Raw genomic sequence first — 25,839 nt, forward strand, 5'->3', positions numbered from 1 at the left:
TATCTGGACTTTATATTTACTTCAACTACTCGGCCTTATCCTTCAGACATAGAATTTCACAATGAGTGACAACACTGTGATGGGTTTACTGGTTTAAGCCAGTCTAAATGTCCCCTCTTTGAAAAAAGACACAGAACAGCTCACATGGGAGACAAACAATGACAATGTGCATGCAATCAAAAATAAACTTTCATCAGCTATATTTTGTTTTCTACCTCAGCTAGACTGGTGGTTTTAAATTAAACATCACATTTACTGAAGGAAAAGACCTCTATGACGACATAATTCTTAACAGAAAAAGTAGTGGGTCCTACAAAGCATGTCTAGAGGAGAAGATACAGTACAACTGTACAGAGGGATCTAAAACTGACTAACATTGTGCGGAAAGGAAATGGTGGCAGGATCCAAGTACCTCTCAGAAGAACTGATAAGCCAGAGTCCTCCATTCCCAAATATGTATGTTCTTATACAAGAACCATTCTCTTAAACTTTGTATCTCAAAGCTGGTTATTATTTATGTTACATTTACTTCATTTGCTTATAACATTAGGAAAAAATTAAAATAATTCAAGTGCATCGCCTAATTTCTAAGATCATTATTGCACATTTGCAATACCTGCAAAAATGAGGTATACATCACTTGATATAAAAGACTTCTGTGTGTAGTCTATCACATACACTACACATTCTGTTGCTCAAAACAACTGTTGCCTAAATTTACCTATATCTTTCAGTGAGTTATTTTACATGAACTGGTTAACCAGATCTCTCTGCATTACCAGATATCTTAGGTTGCAGTGATTTCACAGGTAATGAATGCATGTTTCTTACCAAAACAATAAAATTTAATTTTTTTAATGAACACAGGCTTTCTTGACTTCATACCCTTCTCTCTTTCTGGGTGTGCAGTTCAACTTATTAAACAACAACAATATCAGCCATATTTTAGTGGTGGGAAATATCAATGTAACTACAAGTTGCCATAAGCGTGAAAGCGCATGCATGTGTATTTGTGTGTGTAGTATGGAAGAACAACTGTGGAAGGACTAGCCAGCTGGCAGCGTAAACATTGGCTCTAAATGATTGTCACTGTTGATGCGAGACCCCTGACCACATGTGCATAAATGAGAAAAAAGAGGTGCGGATGGATGGAAATATTGCTGTAGTATAATGTTGACCATACATTTAAATCAGTGCTTCTTTGGTCAAATGCTGTGATTTGTGGGGCTGTCGGTACATTTTACGTTTTTTAGGGAAACTATTTGCTTGGGTTATATTGTCCTTAAGTGTCTTCTATGACATACATCACTGCTGGTGTGCACTTAAATACCACACTAGCAGTTTTTTTTTTTTTTTTTTGCTGAGAAGAGACTTCTCTCGTGTTTGTGCAACAGTGGAGTTGGTATATATAAGCTTGGGGAGTATAATAAAGAAAGATTCACTCTCCAATACTAAAATGAAATTAGCTTAGTGTATTTGAAGGACATTTTGTTACATCACGTTTCTGAGCGGATGATGCCTTTTTTCCATATTGCAAGATTTGATGTTATTTTTACCCCAATCAATGAACATAACTGAGAATACTGACTCTTCTTCCTTCAAGACTGTACAAACTATTTTGAATAACCTCTTCTGAAATCTTCTACTAAAGCAATTAACTGCTTCAACTTAGACCAAAACGTATTTTGTAAGCTTAGTTCTGTAAAAAAAATATAACTGTAAAAAATTACAAATCCATAGGTCTTACACTACAACTTATCAATCCTATTAAATAAAACAAGGCACTAAACTTAGAATCCTTCAGCTTAAATGGTCACAAGACATCCCAAAACACGAGGTACTAAAAGCAGGTGCTCCTGTGCACTCAATGTATGACCTCTGAATGAAGCTACTCAAAAAATGACTTGCCATTGGGTATATTTAATCCGCTATACAACACCCTGAACTTCAAACATTCTGCATCACCCACGTAAAATGCTATTTCACCAAAAGTTATGTTTTCGGGGGAGACTTATATGACTGAGGGGAAGAGAAACAGATGTCAAGGTTTGAATGTGGTCGCAAAGGAGAATCTATTTGCATAGGAAAATGTCTTCCTATTCATCAGAAAATACATTTTTATCTTTCTTTTACCTTCATCTATCAATGGTGGCAAAGACAAATATGTCATATATTCTGAATCCAGATATATCCTAAAATGTATCTTGTATCACTCCGGGTAATGATTGTGATGTTCTTGTTTTTTTGCATGAAGTTAAAATATTTTCTCACAACATAAAAGTCTTGGATAAACTTCCCATCAGGACTACAATGCTATAGGTACTGATACACATGTAGATAATACTGCATCCACTGAGGACAGAGGCCCAGAAAAATCTCCAGGAATCTCCACAACAAAAATTCCTGATCCTCTATAGGTTTACATAACTTATGCACTTGTAACATTATTTCATGAGGTTACGACAAAGGTACCAATGTCTGAGTCAGCTCTTCAGTTTCATAAGTGGATGGGACCAGCATCCATCATTCAGCCAATAACACTGAGTTGCAGCAATGCAAAGCGAGTCTTTATTTGACTAAATGATGCGAACCAGCATTGGGAGCCATCAAAGATGTAGCTGCTTCCTCCAGGAAACTGAAAGAGAACTTGTGTGTTTGTTTTTCTAACGGTGCTTCTTTTCCAATGTATTTTTCAGCAGATGTTTCCTTTCATTCAGTCTAAGCTCAGAAGAATTCTTACCATTGTGTTAGAATTAGAAATATTTAAAAACTTTTGCATATTTTTTACTTACGTGGGAACTTAAAGACATAATTCTGCTTAATCTAGTGTTGGTTTTAAACTTATTTATTATTTGTTAATACGATCTGCTTTAAACATATAATTTGTTAATAGGATAGGTGACAGCTGGACAAAAATGCTCTTCTGTCATGACCTGTAATTTAGTTAACAAAGAAATGTACAGGTAACACAAAGCAATTACTTAGTGTATTAATCACATCAAACAAACTATATAAAAAAAAATGTTATTTATATATATGTATATATATATATATATATATATATATATAAAAATATAAAAAATATATATATATATATATATATATATATATAAATATAGAGACACAGTTTTTATATTGTCGATAAAACAATATTTACAACAAACATGCTAGTTTATGATTTAACTGGTGGATTGATACAACACACAACAGTGTTAAACAGTTACTACAATTATACAGGTATGCATAGCGAGTGATTTAAACCTCTAAGTTAAATGTCATGGAGGAGACTTTTAAACTGTGGGTAGTTTACATTTTTTTTCTGATATCACCAGTAACTGAATTTCAGCTTGCAGGAGTGATCCTGTAGAAAACTCAGTCATAACATGTACCGATATTGGTCTATAAAGCAGGATGTCATCTTAATTACAGAGTGAGCATTGTGTTACTTGAGTTTTCAACTTACTAGCTAAAGGAGGGCAGAAGCTTTCATTACAGTATCTAAAAGAAAGGTGGCCCTTGTGATTATAGACAGCCAGTTAGATTTTCAGACAGACACTGGTGTATCTGATTACGGGATAACTAGAGTAACATTAACTTTTTTGTTTTTGTAGTCTGCTTTAAAGTGGTACTATGTTGGGATTGTTGAGTTACAGTAGGTAGCGGAGAAAAATGACAATTTCAGTGAGTCCCATTACTGCCAAATGGTTCTGCTGAAAATCACTTCAGGAAACCTTGCCTTTTTCCCCACAGTTGGGCAACCACAGAGTTTATACAAGTTACGGCAGAGTGGAGTTTCCTCCCATGAAGGATGCAGACAGGCTTGCCCACTGAAAAACAAACAAACAAAAAAATAATTAGTTTTAGTTTTCTGAGAGTAGCTTTCCCTCTTATTAGAAATGGATAAAAGTGAGATTGCTGTTGGCAAGTTCATAGGTACATAGGTAGGTACTAGGCTATCTGCCCGAGGGCATTTATAAGCCTAGTTTCCTCCTTCTACTGTATAGCCTGTTTATTGCAGGGGTCCACCAAACTGGATTCCTTCTCTTAGAGGAGTGAGTCTTGGTTTTGCTAGGGATGTCACTATCCATGCATCCTTGTAGGTGCTCATAGAGTGCATTTGTAAAGGTTTCTGCATCTTGGGCAGCGTTATCCTTTAGCTTGGGGGCTGTGAAACATACCACTCTGTCTTAAGTAAGGTGAAGTTTGCTTTAGAAAATATTTTTACTGTGGTTTCCTTAGTTGGGGGTGGTGGGGGGGTGTGGACATCCAGAGTGATTAGTTTATGGTCTGATCTAACCAGTGATGGGTTGACCTCCGGTGTGGAACACCTGTCACCCATGTTGGTGATGACCAGGTCCAATATGTTTTCACCTCTGGTAGGGGAGTTTACCAGCTGATCTAGGGCGTTTGAGTTGATGAATTCCGGGAAGCACTGGGCCTGGGAATTTGTACTCGAGTAGTTTTCCCAGTGAATGGTAGGGTAATTGAAATTGCCCAATAATAGGGTGTTTGGTAGGACCTTCATGTTTTCCAGTGTCTCCAGAAAGGTGGAGTGGTGGTCCTGGGTCATGGAGGGTGATCTGTAGCAGGCCACAATTTGCATTGCAGATTTGCCCGATGCTAGTTGCACATGGATGATCTCAGAGGTATCATGCTGCGCCACTAACCTGGAGGTGTAGGTATCCTTGCTGAATATGGATACACCCCCTCGTTTTGTATTTCGGTCCATGTTCTGTGGCCAAAACATGTGGTACGAGTTGTAGCCCAGTGGTGCTGGGGTGCTCTGTGAAGCCTTGAACCAGGTTTCAGTTACTGCACAGATGTCGACGTTCTCCATACTGAGGGGTGCTTCGAGCTCATGCATTTTGAGATTTAAACTCCTGGCATCGAGTAGCCTAACCCTCAGTTTTTCGTTAATTGTGCTGTTTATGGAGGTGGGTTTGACTTTTGAGTCTTGCCTAAAAAAGGCACTATGGGGGCAGCAAGAGCCTTGGCCAGTATTCAAAAGCCTAGGGGGTGACAGGTGCAAGCCATCGCTTGCAAAGCAACGTGGCTTGTTGAGCATGTCATCCCAGGATGACAAACACTGGATCCCCTTTGAATGACACCAGAAGCTTAGCCAATTGTTGAAATTGATCATTTTTCTTTATACTGAGGTATCATTCTTGGTGAGGGCAGGATGCTACTCAGGGTCAGGGTCATACCAGCCTGGGCTACATGATCAGACAGATCTTCCATGTCTCTTTTCATGTAGTCCATGGAGGTACATCTCAGGTCATTCATACCAACATGAACAATGACAGAGTCATATTTGTACTTGTTCTGAAGTGACCTGAGTGCTTGTGTTATGTGGCGGATACTGGCTCCGGACAGGCAGCTAACAGTAACCTTCTGCTTGTCCTGCCTAGTGAGTGGGATGTCAGTGTGCCTGACTATAGAGTCACCTATTACTAGTGTGTTAGGTATGTTATTTCGCCTTAAGGGCTGTGATTGTGCGGCACACTGATTTTGTGTTTTATGTATTGTCTGGTTTGTGATGTGAAGTGCAGGTTGTTTGGGTGTCTGCTTTGGAGGTCTCTGATGCTTTTGCAGGTTTTTATTTAGAGCCTCCAAGTATGACTTTGTGTATTTATGTGTATTTTTTGCCAGTGCTGTTTTAGTAGGTCTGTGTGCGGCTGGAGTTGTGGTGCAAGTGTTAACCTTCTCCTCTTGACTGTCTGTTCCAGTCTTGGGTGGAGACAGCTTAGCTTCCAGTTTGGCTGTATAATTGTATCTCTCGCATATGTTAGTGTTTTGTGGTAGGAGGAGAGAGTTGTCTGTGTACATGAGGCAGTTGTAACATTGCCTCAGGATACCCAGATTCACCAGCTGGACTGCAGAGTGCACCTAAAGTTGCCCTTTGGTCATGCCTGAATAGTAGGGTGAGCTGCTTAGTTGCTTTGTTGGTGAGGGATGAATAAAGAGCCTTGCTCTGCTGGGCAATCAGTGTCAGGGTACATTAGTGCTTGCTATTAGGACTGAGCAAGTGTTGGGCTGTAAGATGCTTTTTGAGTGCTTAGGTTGAGAGTTAAGACTAGTTTCAAGGGAAAAACTGAAGAGGAGACTTAGTGGAGCCGGGAATAATTTATCCGTAGCTAACTGGCACTGCCCGGTGCGCAAAACCATGCAAACCCGGTTTTTATAGTAGGGAAATGAAAAAGATAGAAATTAGCCCAAAATGGCCAATAAACTATGAACTTCTGGGCTGGAACCACTCCTCCAGGGACAGATAGGTTGCTCAAAGCTCCCGTCTCTCACAGGTGAAGAGAGAATTGACAAGAATATGCTAACATGTACTCTAGACACACAATGGCTTTCCTGGTTCATAGTTCATAGGTTGGTACTAGGCTATCAGCCCTAGGCCCTATACAAGCATAGCCATAACATTTCCCTGGCTATTTCTTCCCACACTATTTACTTCCCTGGACTCCTGTCTAGCAGGGCGACTGACGTGATCCCCGGGGTGAATTTCCTTTCTCCCATCCAATCGTCATGGTTCCTCTTGAAGAGGGCCAAAGAGGCACTCTGCTTAACATGTATGGGCAATCTATTCCAGAGTCTGGGGAGTCTCTGGGTCAGGAACCTATCACTCCAGCATGCTTTGTTTATTGTGATGACAAGGTTTAGATCCCTGGAGCGTGTGGCTCTGAGGGATTGGGATTTCTTTAAGTGTAGCATGTCCAACAGCTCTGGGTTTGACATGGCCTTGTATGTTAAGCAGAGATCGCCTCTGAGTAGACAATATGCGACAGAGTATAGCTGGAGTTTTTTAAGGCGATCAGCGTAGGGCATCTGCTTTAGGCCTGTGATTCTTTTAGTGAGGTATTTCTGCGGCCTTTCCAGTTGTTGCAAATGTCTTGAGAGGTACATACCAAATGGGGCGTTGTATTCTATAATGGGTCTAATGAGGGATGAGTGGGACAATGACCTCTTTTTTTCTGGATGAAAAGCCCTTAGTGATTAGGTGTGCCACATAGAAGGATTTCCTGACTGTTGTGGCGATGTGGTTATCGAAGGTGAGACCACTGTCCACCTGTGTCCCTAAGTCTCTTATCACACTTTCGGTATTTAGTGTACCTATATGGTAATTCAGGGTACATGTTTTTTCCCAAAGGGGATAACTATACATTTCTTGGCATTGAGCTTGAGCCCATGGCTCTGGCACCAAGCATCTGTTTCTGTAAGGCCCTTTTGTAGAGTATCCACATCATTTGGGGATTCAATAATGGCTCCCAGTTTGCAGTCATCTGCGAACTTTGTTAGCCAGAGTCCCTTAGTGTTGGCTGTGCTTCAAAGAAGTAGATGCCAAACAAGAGTGGTCCCAGGACTGAACCCTGAGGTACTCCACTTGTCTGGAGCTGGATTTGGAGTCGGCTACTTTTACAGTGTGGGTTCTATCAGTAAGCCAGTTGGCAACCCATTGGGTGATGTAGGGATTAATGCACAGCTTAGTATGCTTATCTATGATTCCAGAGTGGGGGATGGTGTCAAAAGCCTTGGAAAGATCTAGATAGGCTGTGTGAACCACCTTACCCTTGTCCATGGCTCTGGAGACTGATTTGAAGAAGTCAATCAGGTTCAGGAGACAAGATCGGCCCTTCACGAACCCAAACTGGGTGGGGTCCAGTGTTTGAAGGTTGCCAATGTCTTTGTTTATAAGTTCCATGATAATACACTCCATGGCCTTGCAGATAGGGCTCGTCAGACTGATGGGACAGTAGTTTCTGGGATCCAAGGTGGATCCCCCTTGTGGAGTGGGATAACTGTAGCTCTGCGCCACTCAGTAGGTACAAAACCTGAGGTGAGGCTATGATTAAACATGACACTTAGGTGAGGTGCCAGTTCATATTGTAGTTCATGTAGTACACAGCCCGGGATGTCATCTGGTCCCATGGATGCTGTATTCTTAGCTTTGGAGAGTGCATTTTTTACCTGTGTGGCCTTTATTACTGGAATTTGGCAATCTTCCAGTATTGAGATGGGCCCTTTAGGGGGTGAGAGGGGGGTGGAGTTGGCACTGAATCGATCTGCCAGGATATTGGCAATTGAGATCAGTATATTTAATGCCATTCTGTTTTAGCTCAGAGCAGATCTGAGCATTGACATTTAGATTCTTGACATAGTTATAGAATGCCTTGTGGTTGTCTTTGGAATCTTTGGCAATTTTATTTTCGTAACTAGCTTTGGAGGATTTTATGAGGGATCTCAGTTTCTTACTGAGGCTGGTAAGGGAGTTTTTTGCATCCTGGGATTTTCCTCTTTTCTGCAACAGTTTCTTCCTTTTGTTGTAAAGTTTGTTTATGGCAGGGGACCACCAGATTGGTTTCCAATGTGGCAAGATGAGCTACTTTACATGAGTATATCTGTTGACCTAGAGCCTTATCTGTACTTAGTTCTGTATGCTGGGTAATATGTAGGTGTGGATTTCATAAATGTGATAAGTATTAAGTGACTGAGAGAATAGCAAGGGATTGCAAGTCTGTGAGCTGTGTGAAGTCTTTGAGTAGTTCTGAATGTCATTACTGTGGCAATTACAGGAGTTAGTTATTAGCTTCCTGATTCCACATCAAGTTAAAAATCAGTCTGAAGAGAATTTTCCAGCTTTTATGGAGATGTTTTCCCCGCACTGACTGCGACAATATCACCTGCATAGAGAATTCGATTTATATCTAGTGGCCACAGTGATAGTTTGTTTATGAATACAGAGATAAAAAGAAGGCCAAGAAATGAGCCTTGCAAGAAACTGCTAATACACGGCCTGTTTATTAATGTAAATGGGAAAGTACTGTGTTGCTAGTAGTCAATCAACCCTTTTAGGCTTTCTCAGAGAAGCCACAGTCTGCTAATTTGGTTAAAAGAACTGCATGGTTTAACAGTTCTGAAAGTTTATACTAGAAGAAACTATCACATGAGGTAAAACAGCGACTTTCTTCTGAATTTCTTCTGATTAAAGTTCTGAAAGTTTGCTTCAGTCAGTAAAGACTGTACCTGATATTAAACCTTTATCAATGTTTGCTAGAATATGGTCAGTTAAGGAAGACACAGCAGTGATGCTGCCACCTTTAGGCCAGAGTTCCATGTTGTTTGAGGGTGAGAAAATTATGCTTAATAAAATATTCAAGAATTTGTCCAGTTAGAATGTTCAAGTTTTATATGTAGGACAAATGCTAAGTGTCAGGAATTGCCCTAGAGGAGATAAGACAGCGAAATTTATTTGCTTTGAGTTACCAAATTGATAAATTAGGAAACTTTTGTCACTTCAGAACAGTGGGTAGGATCTATACATTTAAGGATTTGTCTAAGAAGTGAATTATAAAGTCTAAGATGGAAGCAGTACCATTATTAGGGATGTGTCACCATCTGAGTAAGATCCAAAAGGTTCAGTTAAATACTTAGCTGAGACTTAAAACGTCTATGCCAGCCTAAGTTTAGATTACTAAGAATAATTAGTTTTGTTTTTGTGGAAGGTTAGAAAAGTGTTACCACATAATGGATACACATTACTGAGAATAGGGGGTTTGCTTGCAAACCTAAAAGTACTTGTAGTGCTAGCCAATTTGTTTCAGCGTCAGTAGAAACATTACCTTTATCACTTATTGTTGGTGAAAGATTAGTATCTTTCCTTGCTATAACTGCTCCAGCCCTGGTATGACATCCAGGTCATGTGCCTAAAAATACAATGTAATTAGTGCAATTACTGGCCATGTAGTTTGAACTGGTACCCTTGCAGGAATCAGTACTGACCTAGTCCTAAACAAAAGGAGCACAAAGTATGGAAACATTTACAGGCCATTTGTCTATGACAAGCACACATACTTATTAAAAAGACATGCCCTCAAGATGATACATCTTATAAACAGTCTTAATAATATTGAGATGTCAGTAATATGGAGTGCGATCCTGTCCTTGTGAAAGACTATATGTGGGGATTTAACTGACAGGGTTTAGAACACCAATACTTTCTTCCTTGCAGCTTTCATCTCAGTGAGAAATGTTTTCCAAGACAGAAACCTATCTCTACTGAAGAAGCAGATTTGAAGGTTGCCCTGGTCAGTCTCTGTAAAACGCAGTAGAAATCACAAGGACATGTGTAATCCATGACTGCTGGCCTAAGGAGAAAGGCACCCTTCAGGAGGACACTGCTTGTTGTAGAGGCATCTAGGAAAGGCTGATACCTGCCCTGCTGAGAATTTTATATGCCTGCTAAGTTACCTTTTAACAATGGATAGGAAAGACAATGGACGAATACTTTGAATGACTACCTAAACACATACTGAAGAGAAACTTAAGAAGGCTCAATACTTTCTTTAAAAGATTAGGAAACAAACCTCTTCCACTTACTCCTGCATGTTTGCCTTTTAGATGGTTTCTGGGAAGCTGACAAGATCTCCCTGACCCTAGGATTACTGGCTACATTTAGAACTGGAAAAGGCATCAATAAGGACGCTGCTATCTGGATGACTTTTTTTTCCTGGGCTGGGGAGATATTATGCCCCTGAATGGAATTAGTCAGAATGGACACTCCAGTATGAACTGAGACAGCGTAAGAAACTACACTTGTGCTGGCCAACAAGAAACTACTATCTAGGCCTTTTGTCTGGGGGGGGCTGGGAACCCCTGATTAAAGAAATCAAATCTTCAGCCATTTTAAGCATCTGTTTCTTAGGCATGGGGCCTTGAACTGGAGACTGAAGTGCAGTCTTTTTTGGTTTGAGGAGTCTTAAGCTTAGCATAAGGTTTATGGTGAGAGTAGTCGGTCTGAAGACACCTTCTGTAACCGAAGGTGTTTCCACAGCAATGGCTTCTCCTTCTGCAATGTTGTCGGTAGGGCCTAAAGAAAATGGCTGCGTCGGCCTAGAACTCTCTGCTTGAGAATCCGAAGCGGTCTGGGATTCCAATTCTGCGGTCGCCAGGGGCTGCGTAGGCGCCTCACTGAAAACCGGAGAACCGGCGACCAGCCCAGCCGAGACCTTGGAGTCTGGCTTGGATCTAGGCTGCCTGTCTTTATCTTTGCGTTTTTTATGCACGCTGGTAGTCGGTTGCTCCAACGGCATAGTGTAATTTAATTTACTACCGAAGTAGTGTCGTGCGAAATCAAAGCATCGCTTTATAGTTCGCTTATTGAACCTAGCACAAAACCGACAACCAGTGACGTCGTGGTCTGGGCCTAGGCAATGTATACAATAAGAATGAAAATCCTTATGAGGTATTTGCTTCCCACAAGAAACACAATTGTTAACTTTTTCTGACATCGGACTGAGGCAAGAAAAGGTTCCCCAACGGGGTACTTGGCTTTGAAGACTTCAGACTGAAATTCGATTAGAAAATCTCAGGTGTCGGCCGACCGGCACTTGCGAACTGCTTCTGCTTCGGGCACCGCGTGGCAAGAAAGACTGAAGAAAATGGTGTTGGATGCCTCTTATATACCCCTGGCGCACTGACATCTGGGAAGAAGCGACAGCAATTGACGCCGGACCAAGACTTTGGAATTCAGGCCGACTGCAGGGCCACCTGATGACAGGATAACCCAAGTATGATGACTGTGCCGCAGGGGAACACGATGAACATCTACTAGGACTATGCCAGTCTTGTGCAATTTGACTCTGCTGTATCATCTTGAGGATGAAAGGCAATGAGTGGTAGAAGCCAATTCATGTCACAATATTTCTAGCTGGGGTGTCAGGGACTGGGATTAGTGACAATTTCTGGTACTTCGCATTTTCCGGAAATGGAAATAGGTCTGTCACCAGCTTCCCTTTATTATACCTCTCAACTATCCGGACTTTTTGCCTCATATATTCAGTCTGTTCCTCATAAAATGTGTGATTTTTTTCTGGTAAGTCTGAGGAATGAAGTCACTAAATAACGACACACATTTCAGTTTCAGACTTCACATCATTCAGAAAATGCATGCTGATGCAAAATCTATTATTCTACCAACTTTCCAAGTTCTTAAGGGCAATATTTAAAATCTGCCCCCATCTTTGTGTCTTTGTCCCACCATTATTGTTGCTTTTCTCTAGATTTCTTGTGCTACGAGGTTAGAGGTATACCTAACTTGCAAAAATGGGGGCATCTGCATTCTATTCTACCTTTTTTAATAAGTTTGTTGATGACTAGAGGCTATTCTATTCCTATTTCCACATAAAAAAATGACTTAAAATGAAAATAGGCGTGCAAAAAGTGTGGCTTCACAGCCAGTCCTCTCACCCTTCCTGGTGAACAGCTGTGATGTAATTACTCACCGATGTCAAGTCGGTGTCAGAAGCTATTCTGTCTTGGATTCCACCAAGTGTACAGCAGTAGGAAAAGCATGATTATTTAAAAGTATCTGTTACGTCATTCCCATTCTCCCTAACAAAGCGCATTGAGAAATCAGCAAGTCGTCACTTTATTTCTTCTTCTGCATTTCTATGACAGAAGGAAGTGAGTGCTAAACACAGACACACACGCACGCAGACGGTCAATGTTCTGGTAGCCAGGTGACCTTAACATTCAATTAATACTACTCTATTCATTAATTATTAGTGTGGTCTGTTTTTTCTTTTATTTATTTATTTTAGTACTGTTTGGCCATAAAGGCAAGCAGCATTGCCAGATGTCAAAATACTTGCACCTCCAACCTCATGTCATCACAGTGCCAAGCGTGATGAGACAGGTCAGAGAATGCATGCCATCAGTGCAGGAACAACAATGTACTTTATGGATAACATAACTTTTAATATGCTGTAAATTTATTGTGGGTTTCCTCAAATTCCACTAGTGATTCATGGATTTAACGAGGGTAAAACTGATGGAATAGTTTTGATAGCCAAGATACTCCTTTACACATAATGTTTAACATTACATTTGTATTTTTTTTGCTGAAAAAATAAATCAGATATAAACACAGAGTGTGAAAGCACAGGCGAGATGCAGTTGTAAGACATAATTTGTATGTAACTGCTGAATTTACTGTAAAAAAAAAAAAAAGCATCTGATCTATTAACAATATGTACATCAAATCTACTTACTGTCAATAGTGTTAAAAGGATTTCCCAGCTGATTTCATAAAACGCATACAATTCATGAACAATTACAGTGAGTGATTCAGAAAGACAAAACAGAACTTGGTATCTGATGCACACAAGATGTCTTAACAAACCAACCTGCTCAAGTTATCTTATTAGTAATGCAAATGTAAGCAGCTAGTCAGGACAAAGAGAAGGCACACGCAGTTTAGCAAAGAACACACCCACCTGCATCCAATAGGAGTATAAGAAGCACATGTTAGACTGACTAGAAATGAATATATGCATGCACCACAGTTTAAACATGCCAGGGCACCTTCCTGGCACTGTGAATAAAAATATGCATAAAAACAAAAAATAAAAAAATAAGATGCAGTGCACGGACAAGGTGAATGATTGTAGTGGAAATAAAGTGATGGTGCAACGTAGGATCACATGCATTGGCAGGTGCCTACCAGTAGTTGATTTCAAGGTTTTGGTTGTCATTTTATGATAAGCTTCAGGGTTTTCTGTGATTTCTACATCTGAAAGACAAGAATTGTATTTTTTCTTTTGATGCACAATTTTGATGCACAATTCACTCACTCTTAAGACAAAAAAAAGAACATTCCAAGCAACAGTATACATGAAAAAATGTAATGTGGAAATCTAAACATTACACGTTGATTTTAAATAACTGTATGTCACACTTGTAGTTGTTTGTGGCATAAAATGTTTTCTGAATATACAAATTATTGATCTTCAAGTATCAAAAGTGGTGCACAGAAGCATATTTCTGTATTTCAGCACTGATCTTCTAGTTTAACTTAAGATGACTGCATCCTGTATCCATATCAAACATTAAATATGTTTCTGTTAATAACTGCTTTGGCAACTCTTGCTAGTAAACAGGCTATTAGGAGATTGGTACTGCTGTCAGTTACCAAACTGAGAGGTAAACATTCTAAACAAGCAGCATTTTATTTTCATCCAGTACCCTCTTTTACCATAAGGTTTAATCCTCCCCTGCTCAATAAGCTCTTCCTCCCTTCCACCTGAGGGCTCAACTTAGACACTATATTTCTTCTCTCAAAGCAGGCATGGGCCAAGTGGCAGTAGTGTTGCCATCATCTGCATGATCTGGGGTTTTTGCATGACCTATATCCCCATCTCTGTATGCTTAGCCCCAAGCTACAGCTGACTGGGCATAGAGAAACTATGGCATGCACCCCCCGGCCCTAAGGAGAATGAACTATGCCATCTAGCCTGACCTCAGCCCGATGTCTATTGCTTTCTTGAGTTCTGGCCTCTGCTAGAGCTCCATTAGACGGATGTCAGCATGCACCCTCTCTTCCAGGAAAGGCATACCCCATCCTGCCTGGCAACTACTCTAGGTGCCTGAGCCACAAATCAAACCCAGGTCACCTGGGTCATAGTCAGGGCTTTATCCATCTATGCCACCAGAATGGCTTAAACAAGTAGCATTCTTAATTAAGTTTGTCACAAACTACAGAACTAAGATAGTCCAGGGATTTTATCACTAAACATGACCCATATCGGTAGGCAGAAGGAACAGGAAGCATGTCATTCTATCTAAAGTGCTTCATTCCTGAAACAAATGCTTTCCTAAGCCATTCTTAAAATTCTAATAGGTTTCTTTTACAATGAGGTACTTTAGAATAAAAGTAATTACAGTTTTACACACAAATCAAATTTAATTTGCCCCATAACTGAAAAATACTCAGAATATTTCTTAGTATTTTCAGATTAACCATGTCATCAGTATGGAGAAGGAGAAGAAGCTGGGGGAGTGGGTCAATGGGCAGTTTGTTAACAGAGACAGAAAAAAGTAGGGGAAAAGAACAGAGCCTTGGAGAACACATTTGAGAAATTGGGCTGACTTAAGTATGTGAAAATGCTACTTACAGGAGTGCTTTGTGCAACTGCATAAATCAATACCCCTGTGAGTCCACTGCTTGCTTGTGCAGGGAACAACAGAAACAATGACCAGCCTAACACAACTCCATTGGTGTTTAAACTCAAACATTATGATTTAGTTTGATAAAGACCCTTCCCAAAGTAAGATCATTAGATAGCATTAGGCTGAAAGCGTGACATTATAATAAGGCTACACAACATTAGTGCCTTATTACACTATTCCCATTGACACACACAGACACACACAGACACACACAGACACACACTGCCTTCTATAGCTACACATAATTCTTGCTCTTTGTAGATATACTACAACAAACCATTACAGTAACACAGAAGTGCCATCACAGATGAACACTACTGACAAAATATGAATGTCATAGCAATGATATATGCTCATGCAAATATATACAGTATACACACACTTTTAAATACACTATGACAGAAAAATACATTAACTCCTCAGGACACATTCCTTTAATATATCTTTCAAGAGTCACCTGACAAGTGGTTGTGGAACTGATGATTTGTCCTCTCACAGTGAGCAAACTTCTAAAATTTCTGAATGAATGTGCAGAAATGTCTGATGATTCTTCACTCAGTTAATGTCATGCAAATATGCAACTACACAAGCTAAAGGCTGTAATATAAGCAGTGTATACTCACAGCATCAAATTACAAATCTCTTACAAAATACAAAATTAACAGTGATAGCAATTACTTATTCATAACCTTAGCCATAACTCCTTACATTATAATATTTGACAGTTTGAGGATTTGTGACTAGCATCAAATCCCCCTACTAAAAAAACATCTAAAATGTTTTGGGATTAAGATGATGTGTACTGACAGATTAAGATGATGTGCACTGACAGCAGACAGTGTGCAGACAGGAGAGTGTATATATGGATCAAGTGCAACTTATACAAAATCCCAAACCTGTTTTGAAGGCCCTATTTTCCTAGGTAGAAAAAGTTCTGAGGCTGTAGAACTACTGCTTCGCATGTCTTGATTTTCCATTTCAGTTTCAGGCTGCAGGCAGCGGGTATTTTGGGAAGAGTATTAAATACCTTCACTGCAGCTGCATTGCTTTTCTCTGGATGCTCCAGTTCCCTTTCACATCCCAAAGAAATATATGAAAAGGTGAACTGGAAAACCAGTACATTTTCTGTACATGTGTGTGTGATATTGCAATGGACTGATGTCATGACCAGAAAGTACAGTTGTGTACACTTACCATAAATGTAGATGTTTGAGTGTATTCACTGTTGCAGTCATTACATTTGGGTTATCTGCTTGCAGTAGCCCTCAGTCGGGCTGATTAACAAAGTCTTGGGTCCTGTGTCGGTTGCTGTCCATTCTTCCATGACGTTGGGGGTACAAAACATGCAGCCGACGCCATTACATCAGTTTTTCTTGCCCCAGATGTCAGGTGCCCCTCTAATGGGAAGCAATTAAATCTATAATACAAGAATATACCTCCAACAAAAAAGCAAATACACCAAAAAGCTTTTTGAGCATAGTAAATGAGAGTAGAGGTACAGCCAAAAGAAGAAAGGGGTCTGGAGCGAGGGTAACCAGGACTGCAACAGTGAATACACTCGAATATCTACATTTATGGTAAGTGTACACAACTGTACTATGTTCCTCGTGTTTCACTGTTGCAGTCATTACATTTGGGAAGATTCCCAAAGCTAAGGTCATGACATGGGAAGTGCAGACAGGAGAGTGTATATATGGATCAAGAGCAGATAACCCAAATGTAATGACTGCAACAGTGAATACACTCAAACATCTACATTTATGGTAAGTGTACACAACTGTACTTTCTGGTCATGACATCAGTGTCCCACAGGGCTCAGTCCTGGGTCCACTCTTGTTCGGCATCTACTTTTCTGAAGTACAAGCAAACACAGGAGGGTTATGGCTGACAAAGTTTGCAGATGACTGCAAACTGGGCGCCATAGTCGAAAACACATCTGACACAGATATCCTTCAGAAGGGCCTCACAGAAACGGATAACTGGTGCCAGACAAAAAAAAAAAAAAAAAAAAAAAAAAAAAAAAATTTTGATAAAATTATTGGTGATAGAACAAATAAAGGGGGCTGGCATAAAAAACTGGACCTAAAAGAAAAGAAATGGATCACCAAACTTGGTGCATTATTTAATCCAGGGCTTAATGAATGCTTATGAAAATAATATGTAAGCACAGCATGTCACTTTTTGAGATGTAATTTTGTTTATTGAATATACAATATAGGTTGTCCTATATAATTGTAAGATATATAATACTGATGAATATTCATGAGCATGTTAATGTTTTGTTTAACCTATCATGTCAAGTTAGGTTATATAAAAGCAGTTTATGATTGGCTCTATTGTAAAACACTGAAGAAGGCCAGGTTTAAACCCGGGCCGAAACCGGTATGTTATGAGCTTTTATGTGGCTTTGGTAGTTTATTATTAAACTACCTTCTTTCAACGGTTCACCAGTTGCTGGCTTTTTTCTTTTTGTTTGTGCATACTATGTAGCCGTGCAACTCCTTACGTGCAGGAGATTCTTTTGGAGGTTTACGTTGGTTCACTTCCTGCTGGGGGAATCATGGTGGACTGTGTCAGCGTGTTCGTCGAAGTTTGTTTGATTTATTCAACTACCTAATTATTGCTCATCTTGGATCTTTATTTGGATGACCTTTTTGATACGCTGTGCTATACAGGTTTGACCAAACTGATTTCGATAAATAATTTTTGCACCAAGTCGTTTCTGTGATTTAATGATCCAGGTACCATGACTCTCTTACCAATTGCGTTTAATATATAGAGGCTCTTAACAGTAGAAGGGCTCGTATATGCTATATGGTGTTATACCATTACTGTGTATTGGGACTGTTACTTTTTCTACATAGTGGCAATTTGCGACCAGTGTCATTTACTAATCTCTTTTGAAACTACTATCAAAAGTGTACCTAGTTGGTTATGTGCCTCAAAGATTCAGTTACCGGGCCACTATATTACTAGTTTCAACTATATAGAGGATGATGTTAACCATAGAAGGGGCCGCATATTTTATGTGGTAAGACGTCATTTTTCTGCATTGAATTCTACGATTTTTGGTGCGGAACCTACCGTACCCACAAGGAAACCATCAATACCTTTTTCAAGAAAATTTCCCGTGGACAGATTTTCTATTATCATTTAGCATTGGGATTGCTATAATTTCTGATTGGCGGTGAATTGCGACCAGCATTACCAAAGTTCTCTGGTGGACATATTAGTGAAACATATTCTGATATGTATGGGGGTATTGATTTAATGTACAATCATTCTTATTATTGGTTTTTTTCTAACATATGTTAAGCGTTGTGCTTGATGTTAATTACTTCAGGGCCTGCATATGCCATCTGGTGAGTCATCATTTACTTGCATCTAAATTCTACTACCTCTGTTGTGAAGCTTATCGTGCGGGAGGATTATACAGGAAATTGCGGCAATTTGTTGCATTAATATTTTATATTGGGACTGTTTCTTTTTCTACACAAAAATGTATGGGTACTAAGGTGTTTGGTGCCTACTTATGATGATACAACTTCATCTAATATGTGCGAATTCATCTAATATTCTATTTAGGACAAATTTTGGTGGACTGTGTTCCATTTTATTTTTTGCAAACAACAGCGACTACTGATTAAAGCCTTCGTTAAGGAACTATGATTAATACTGGCCCTATGAACATTTCATTATATGGATATGGACACTAATAAATGCATTTATATTAGGGCATTATAATTATAAATGTTTGGATAATTATTCCATATTTGTGGTTACCAACAATTGAGTTTGAATACTGTGCTTTTGTACCTGTTTGACAACATAAGAAAGCTCTGGACAAAAAGTATATGGAATATCTCTTTTGTTCATTTTTCATTGATGTGTATTTGGTTCAGTTTATATCAGGGCCCGAATTTAATCATTATTATTTGTTCCTTGAATGGCATATCATCTTTCTTAGATGTTAAGTGGAACATTGTTTTACGGTCTCCCAAGAAAACAATTTTTTGTGTATGTTTGCTAATATGATGGGTTTCGATTACCTCAGCGATTATGTTTATTGTACTATATAAATGTCTAATTTAAAATAGTAATCTCAATGTTGGATGCTTTATAACATCTTGTGAACACTATTTCATCATTTGTACATTATATTATATTATTAACAATTGAAATATCAATTGTTTTATATGGTCCATAGAACTATTGTGTTTATGTGCTCTATGAGTACATACGAGTAAGGTCTGCAAATACACAGGTTTATTTTTATGTCAAATGGTACTGGGCACCCTCTCCACAATATTGGTTATAATCTTTTCAGTGCTAGTATTATCATGATTGCATATGCTCATATAAATCTTTTGAGTATAGTTGTATTTCATGCTTATTATTAGTCTGGTTGTTATAATATTGTGGGTTTGTGCCTTTAATGGTTGTAACAATATACCAAAAATTTTTTTGCAACCCACATTGGACCATTTTATGTTTTATAAATATGCTAAATGTGTTTTGATTACATATGTGCTGATAGGTATATTATTACCCTCATAAAAATTTCTCTTTAAATAATTTAATATTGGGCTTGCCAGACTGCCTTAACTATTACACTGTACTATATATGGGTTTTTTCTTATTCAAGTGGACTGTTTATCTCTACATTATATATATATTAGAGGACCCTTAGGATAATTATAGTGATATATTTATCACTCTAATATTAATTGTAGATATATTTTCAATTGTGCACTCATAAGTTTATATCACCAGTTGATTATCTTGGTGCACGTTTCCGAAATAAATATAATAGTCAACATATCGGATTATATACAAAATTGGGGTTTATTGAACTACAAAGTGTTTACCAGTTAGGCTTTATTTTTTACCTCTGAGACCACTAAGAATAAAAACACTTTACATCTATATTATTTAGTATAATTTGGATGCCAAGCAATTGTTTGGGAGTTTGAGTCAATATACCATTATTGTCCTGTATATGACGTGGCTATAAGGTGTATCATTTAGGTACTGATAGTATATTGCCATTATTGTCTGATCACCTTCAGAACTAAGTACAGGACGTGGTTATACTTACAATATTTTGGACAATATAAAACCAACTATGGATCTAAATAAAATATTTTTGAACCTATCGGCAGATAAGGATGATCTTGCACCTTTTGGTATTGGTGATGAATCAATGGCTTCTGGGAATATTATTTCCATGAAGCCTGAACAAAAATGTGAAAAACATTTTGCTGAACTTAACAAAAACATGAAAACACTTAGATCCTGTGTTTGGCACCACAAATTACTTAAAGCTTATTTGGCTAAGGGCATTTGCCCAAGGGGTCTCAGGGTTAAAATTCAGCCTTTAGTGGCAGACCCTGATGAAAGTTTAACCTCAGAATGGTCTTCCATTCAACAAGAGTGTTCAACCAAATTTGTAAACTCTTTATCTGACTATTATGCTAGGACTATTGATAAAGAAACTAGTCTAGTCTTAAAGTCCATTGAAGAATGTAACTACTACCAAAATGAAAGTTATTTTCCTGCCCTACTTTCGAAACTTAGTACTGAACTACTAAGTTTTGATACTATTTTGAAAGAAAGAAAAATCAAAAAATTTACTCGTGATCTTTTGGATTATGAGAAGGGGCAACCTTTCAAAAATGTTAGACATGTTAGATTCCAAGATGGGCATAATAAAAATAAAAATTCATTTAATCACAAAAGGAAACGTCCGCGTTCTATATTGAAAGGACGTGGTAGTAATATTGAATCTACTGATTATGACACCTCATCAGGGACAGACACGGAGACACAGTCCACTTTGGATTCCCCTACTCCCAAACGTAAAAATTGTACATCCCCTTTAGGGAATATAGAGGGAGGAGGGGTGGTAGGAAGCACAGGAAAAGTTACAAGTCTACAAAATTTGATGCAAATACTGACGAACAAGTAAATAATGTATACAACATTTCAAGTACTGAACTTACAGTTGAACAAATATCATTACTTAATAAAGGACTATCTTTCATTCCGGGTTTTTTTGTGCCTGAGGATAATTTTACACAAGATTTATTTTCATTTCGTAGACTTATTAATCTCAAATTATTTTTTCAGGATAAAGAAGATGTTGCACAATCACAAACTGATTCTTTCAAATATCACACTTCATCATTCACACCCCCCATGCATCCTACTGTTAATTTATTTTTGCGTAGTGTTCTTAATGAGTTACACTTTCAATACAATCATTGTTTACCAATTTCTAACAACATGACTGATGTGGATATATCCTGTTTAGAAGAATTAGTACGCAATAAGGATTTGGTCATTATCAATGCGGATAAGGGAGGGGCTGTGGTAGTATTAGATTGGAGCTATTATGATATTGAAGCACACAAACAATTGGATGATGTTCGGTACTACACAAAAATGCCACTTGATCCCACCCCAGTGTTTAAAAAAGAAATAGATGAATTTTTACATTCTGCTCTTGATAATGGCATTATATCTAAAAAAACGTTTAACCATTTAACAATCTCTGACCCCACTAGACAGTATATCTATTTTCTGCCGAAAATACATAAAGATCTCTTACATCCACCCGGTAGGCCGATTGTGTCGGGCATGGGATCGTTAACTGAGCCCCTTTCTGAATTTCTGACTATGCATTTGAAACCTTTGCTAACATTTGTCAGATCACGTATACAGGACACTACTCAATTTTTGGGTATTGTGAATGACATGCAGTTAGATTCAGATTGGTGGCTCTGTACTTTGGACGTGTGCTCATTATATACTAATATTCCACATTGGGCGGGATTGGATGCTATTGAATTTTGGTTACATCAATCTAATATGTACCCACCAGGATTCAATACTTTTTTGTTAAATGTAACTGAGCATGTGTTGACCAAAAATGTTTTTTTCTATAATCAGGAATGTTTCTTACAAATCAAAGGTACAGCAATGGGGGCACCTTTTGCCCCCATATATGCTGACCTATTTATGGCTTATATAGAACAGATTATGATTTATGATGATACTCATAATCTTTTTCTACCTGATATTGACATCTGGCGTAGATATTTGGATGACTGCTGGATGGTGTGGAGATCGGATGTTTCATACCTCCAAGAATTTATGGAATACTTGAATGACAACAAATGGGGAATACAATTTACCATTACCTATGATCAAAAATCCATAACTTTTTTGGATGTTTTGGTAACTAGGAATTTGGATAATACTCTAAAAACTGAAATTCATAGAAAATTTCCCCAATATAACATCATTCTCCACGCCTCCAGCTTTCATCCAAAACACATCGCCAAAAACATTCCAAAATCACAATTTATTAGAATCAGACGGAATTGTTCTGATAATATCAGTTTTGGTCATCATGCTCAAGATTTGTATAATAGATTTATTGATAGGGGTTACAGCTCAGGGTATGTTACAATGGCTCGTAATTATGCTTCAGGTTTACATAGATCAAATCTATTGACGTACAAGAAGAAACCTATAAAGACAAATATATTGCGTTTTACAACAACATATGGTAGAAATACTAATAACTTTATCAATATTATTCAGGATAATTGGAACATATTGGAAGCAGACACTAGGATTAGAACAATCATTCCAAATAAATGTTTATTCTCCTTTCGCAAAGGAAAGAATCTGGCGGGTTATTTCAATCATTATAAACATCATTTTGAATCTTCTTTACCTAATGTATATCAAACCACGATTTTGGGGGACAAACTTATTGGCTGCTTCCCTTGTGGTCACTGTGTTAATTGTAAATCTATTGTGAAAACAAAAGAATTCACCAGCAGGAATAGTAATAAAGTGTTTGATATTCAATTTTTTGCAAATTGTAATACCGATTGGGCAATATATATGGCTTGTTGTACTTGTCACTCGTTTTAAGTTGGGCAAACTTCTCGGCCGGTTAGACTACGGGTGTCGGAACATCTTAGTGACATTAGATGTAAAAAGACATCTAATGCACTATATAAACACACTCTTATACATAACACGGCACAATTTCACTTTACAATTATTGATAAAATTATTGGTGATAGAACAAATAAAGGGGGCTGGCATAAAAAACTGGACCTAAAAGAAAAGAAATGGATCACCAAACTTGGTGCATTATTTAATCCAGGGCTTAATGAATGCTTATAAAAATAATATGTAAGCACAGCATGTCACTTTTTGAGATGTAATTTTGTTTATTGAATATACAATATAGGTTGTCCTATATAATTGTAAGATATATAATACTGATGAATATTCATGAGCATGTTAATGTTTTGTTTAACCTATCATGTCAAGTTAGGTTATATAAAAGCAGTTTATGATTGGCTCTATTGTAAAACACTGAAGAAGGCCAGGTTTAAACCCGGGCCGAAACCGGTATGTTATGAGCTTTTATGTGGCTTTGGTAGTTTATTATTAAACTACCTTCTTTCAACGGTTCACCAGTTGCTGGCTTTTTTCTTTTTGTTTGTGCATACTATGTAGCCGTGCAACTCCTTACGTGCAGGAGATTCTTTTGGAGGTTTAACTGGTGCCATAGCCATGGCCTAAAGTTAAATGCCAAGAAATGCATAGTCATACCCTTCGGGAAAAACAAGGTTACCCCTAGCTACCATATAGGTGGCAATCCACTGAGCACAGAAGAAGTCATCAGGGATCTGGGGACCCAGGTTGACAGTAGCCTTTCGTTTGACACTCATGTTGCTAAAGTAGTTAGGAAAACCTTCTACATTGCCCACCTGATCATGAAGGGATTCACATCTAGATCAAGGGAGGTCATCGCCCCCCTGTACTCATCACTCATTAGACCTATGATTGAGTACAATGCCCCATTCGAATGTATCTGACCAGACACCTGCAGCAGCTGGAAAGGCCCCAAAAGTTCCTCACCAAAAGGATAAAGGGTCTCAAAAATATGTCTTATGCTGCCCGACTGAAAGCACTCCAGCTCTATTCAGTCTCATACCGCTTGCTCAGAGGTGACCTGTGCCTGACATATAAGGCCATGTCAAACCCTGATTTGATGAATATGCTTCACCTCAAAAATCTAGATCCCTCAGAACCACAAGGGCGGGAGACTTAAACCTTGACACGGTTATTAATAGAACATGCTGGAGGGACAGATTCATCACCCAGAGACTCCCTATGCTGTGGATCAAAATCCCGGTACATGTGAGGCAGAGCACCTCGCTGGCCTTGTTCAAGAGGAATCTTGACCAATGGATGGGGGATCGCAGATATACCCCAGGGATTACTTCAGTGTCACTGCTTGACAGAGGCACAGCAAAATAATAGGCATAGTTTTATTCAAACTAAAGGGGTGGCGAAAGCCAAATAACTATGGGCTAGGCTTATAAATGCCCTTGGGCAGATAGCCTAGTATGAACCTATGAACCTATAAGGTTGTTTGGGTGGAGGAATTTAAATAGAATTAGGACCAGCTATAAGGCCCTGCAAGACTGCAGAGGCAAAACCAGCTCTGGATTTAGAGAAAATTGGCAAATGATAATGCCTGGTGAAAGTATGTACAGAACTCCAGGTAGCAGCTTCTAGGATGTCCCTTGTAGGGACGCCCCTGAGAAAGGCAGTAGAGGTAGATGCAGCCCTGGTTGAATGGGGTCTGATGCCCTGTGGGATAGGTTTTCCATGGTGCTTATAGCAGAAATGAATGCAGTGGCCTATCCATTTTGAAATTGTTTGCTTTGAAATAGCTTTGCCCTCTGTCCCTGTAGCAAATACCACCAGCAGTTGTTCAGATTTCCTTTGAGGTTTAGTCCTGTCCAAGTAGAATCTAAGTTGTCTCTGCACATCTAAGGAGTACAGTATGCATTCCCCTTTGTTCTGTGGGTTAGGAAAGAAGGTAGGCAAATGAATGGACTGATTAAGAGCCACACTGGATACCACCTTGGGCATGAAGGAGGGATTGGTTCTAAGGGACACACTGTCCGCATGAAAGATGATGAAATGCTCCACTGCCATAAGGGCCTGTAATTCAGATACCCTTCTTGCAGAAGTGATTGCTAAAAGGAAAGCTCTTTTCCAGGAAAGGAATTTTAAATCTGCAGTAGCAGCTGCTTCGAAAGGAGGAAGAGCGAGTTTCTCCAAGACAAAGTTAAGGTCCCAGGCAGGAGTTGGCGCTCTCCTGGGTGGCCTTAAATATTTGCCTCTCTGAGGAACTGCTTGAGCAGTGGGTGAGAGAAGAGGCTCTGTGTTATAATGAGCTGAAATGGCTGAGGCATGTATTTTGATGGAGGAAAAGGACAAGCCCTTATGAAGCATCTCAGTCAAGTATTGTAGAATCTGAGGTAAATTGGGCACTGCTGCACTCATCCCTTGAGATTGGCTCCAGGTACAAAATCTTTTCCATTTGGCAGCATACGATTTTCTAGTACTAGGCCTCCTAGCCTCTAAAATGATATCCATCACGGATTTGCTGAGGGGTGGTAAAGGAGAAATTAGGTAATTAGCCAGACTGCTAGGTTCAGGGTTTGCAGTTGAGGGTGCAGAATCTGGTTCTCCTGCTGAGTCAACAGGGAAGGAGTCTGAGGCAGGTGCCAGAGGGCAAGCATGACACACTGCGCAGGAGGGGATACCAGTGTTGCCGTGGCCAGTCTGGTGGAATTAAGATCATCCTTGGCATGCCCTGTTTGATTTTTAGTAGTAGTTTGGAGAGCAGAGGCAGAGGAGGAAAGCCATAAACTGATAGGTTTTTCCAGCTGAAGGATACAGCATCCACTTTCCAAGCTAGTTTGTAGGGAGTCCTTGTGCAAA

At 39.0% G+C, this 25,839-nt stretch overlaps 1 protein-coding gene across 1 annotated transcript in view; it reads right to left on the bottom strand.

The window, feature by feature from the left end:
- Nucleotides 1–25,839, bottom strand: part of SYNE2 (spectrin repeat containing nuclear envelope protein 2) — a 3,814,665-nt gene that overhangs the window by 127,424 nt on the left and 3,661,402 nt on the right. Inside the window, exon 127 of the mRNA XM_044073561.1 lies at nucleotides 13,505–13,573. Coding sequence (XP_043929496.1) covers nucleotides 13,505–13,573 — 69 coding nt within the window. The remainder of the gene's footprint in view (nucleotides 1–13,504; nucleotides 13,574–25,839) is intronic.

Source organism: Protopterus annectens, chromosome 6.part0, assembly GCF_019279795.1.
Source record: "Protopterus annectens isolate FY-2018-M chromosome 6.part0, PAN1.0, whole genome shotgun sequence".
Lineage (NCBI taxonomy): Eukaryota > Metazoa > Chordata > Ceratodontiformes > Protopteridae > Protopterus > Protopterus annectens.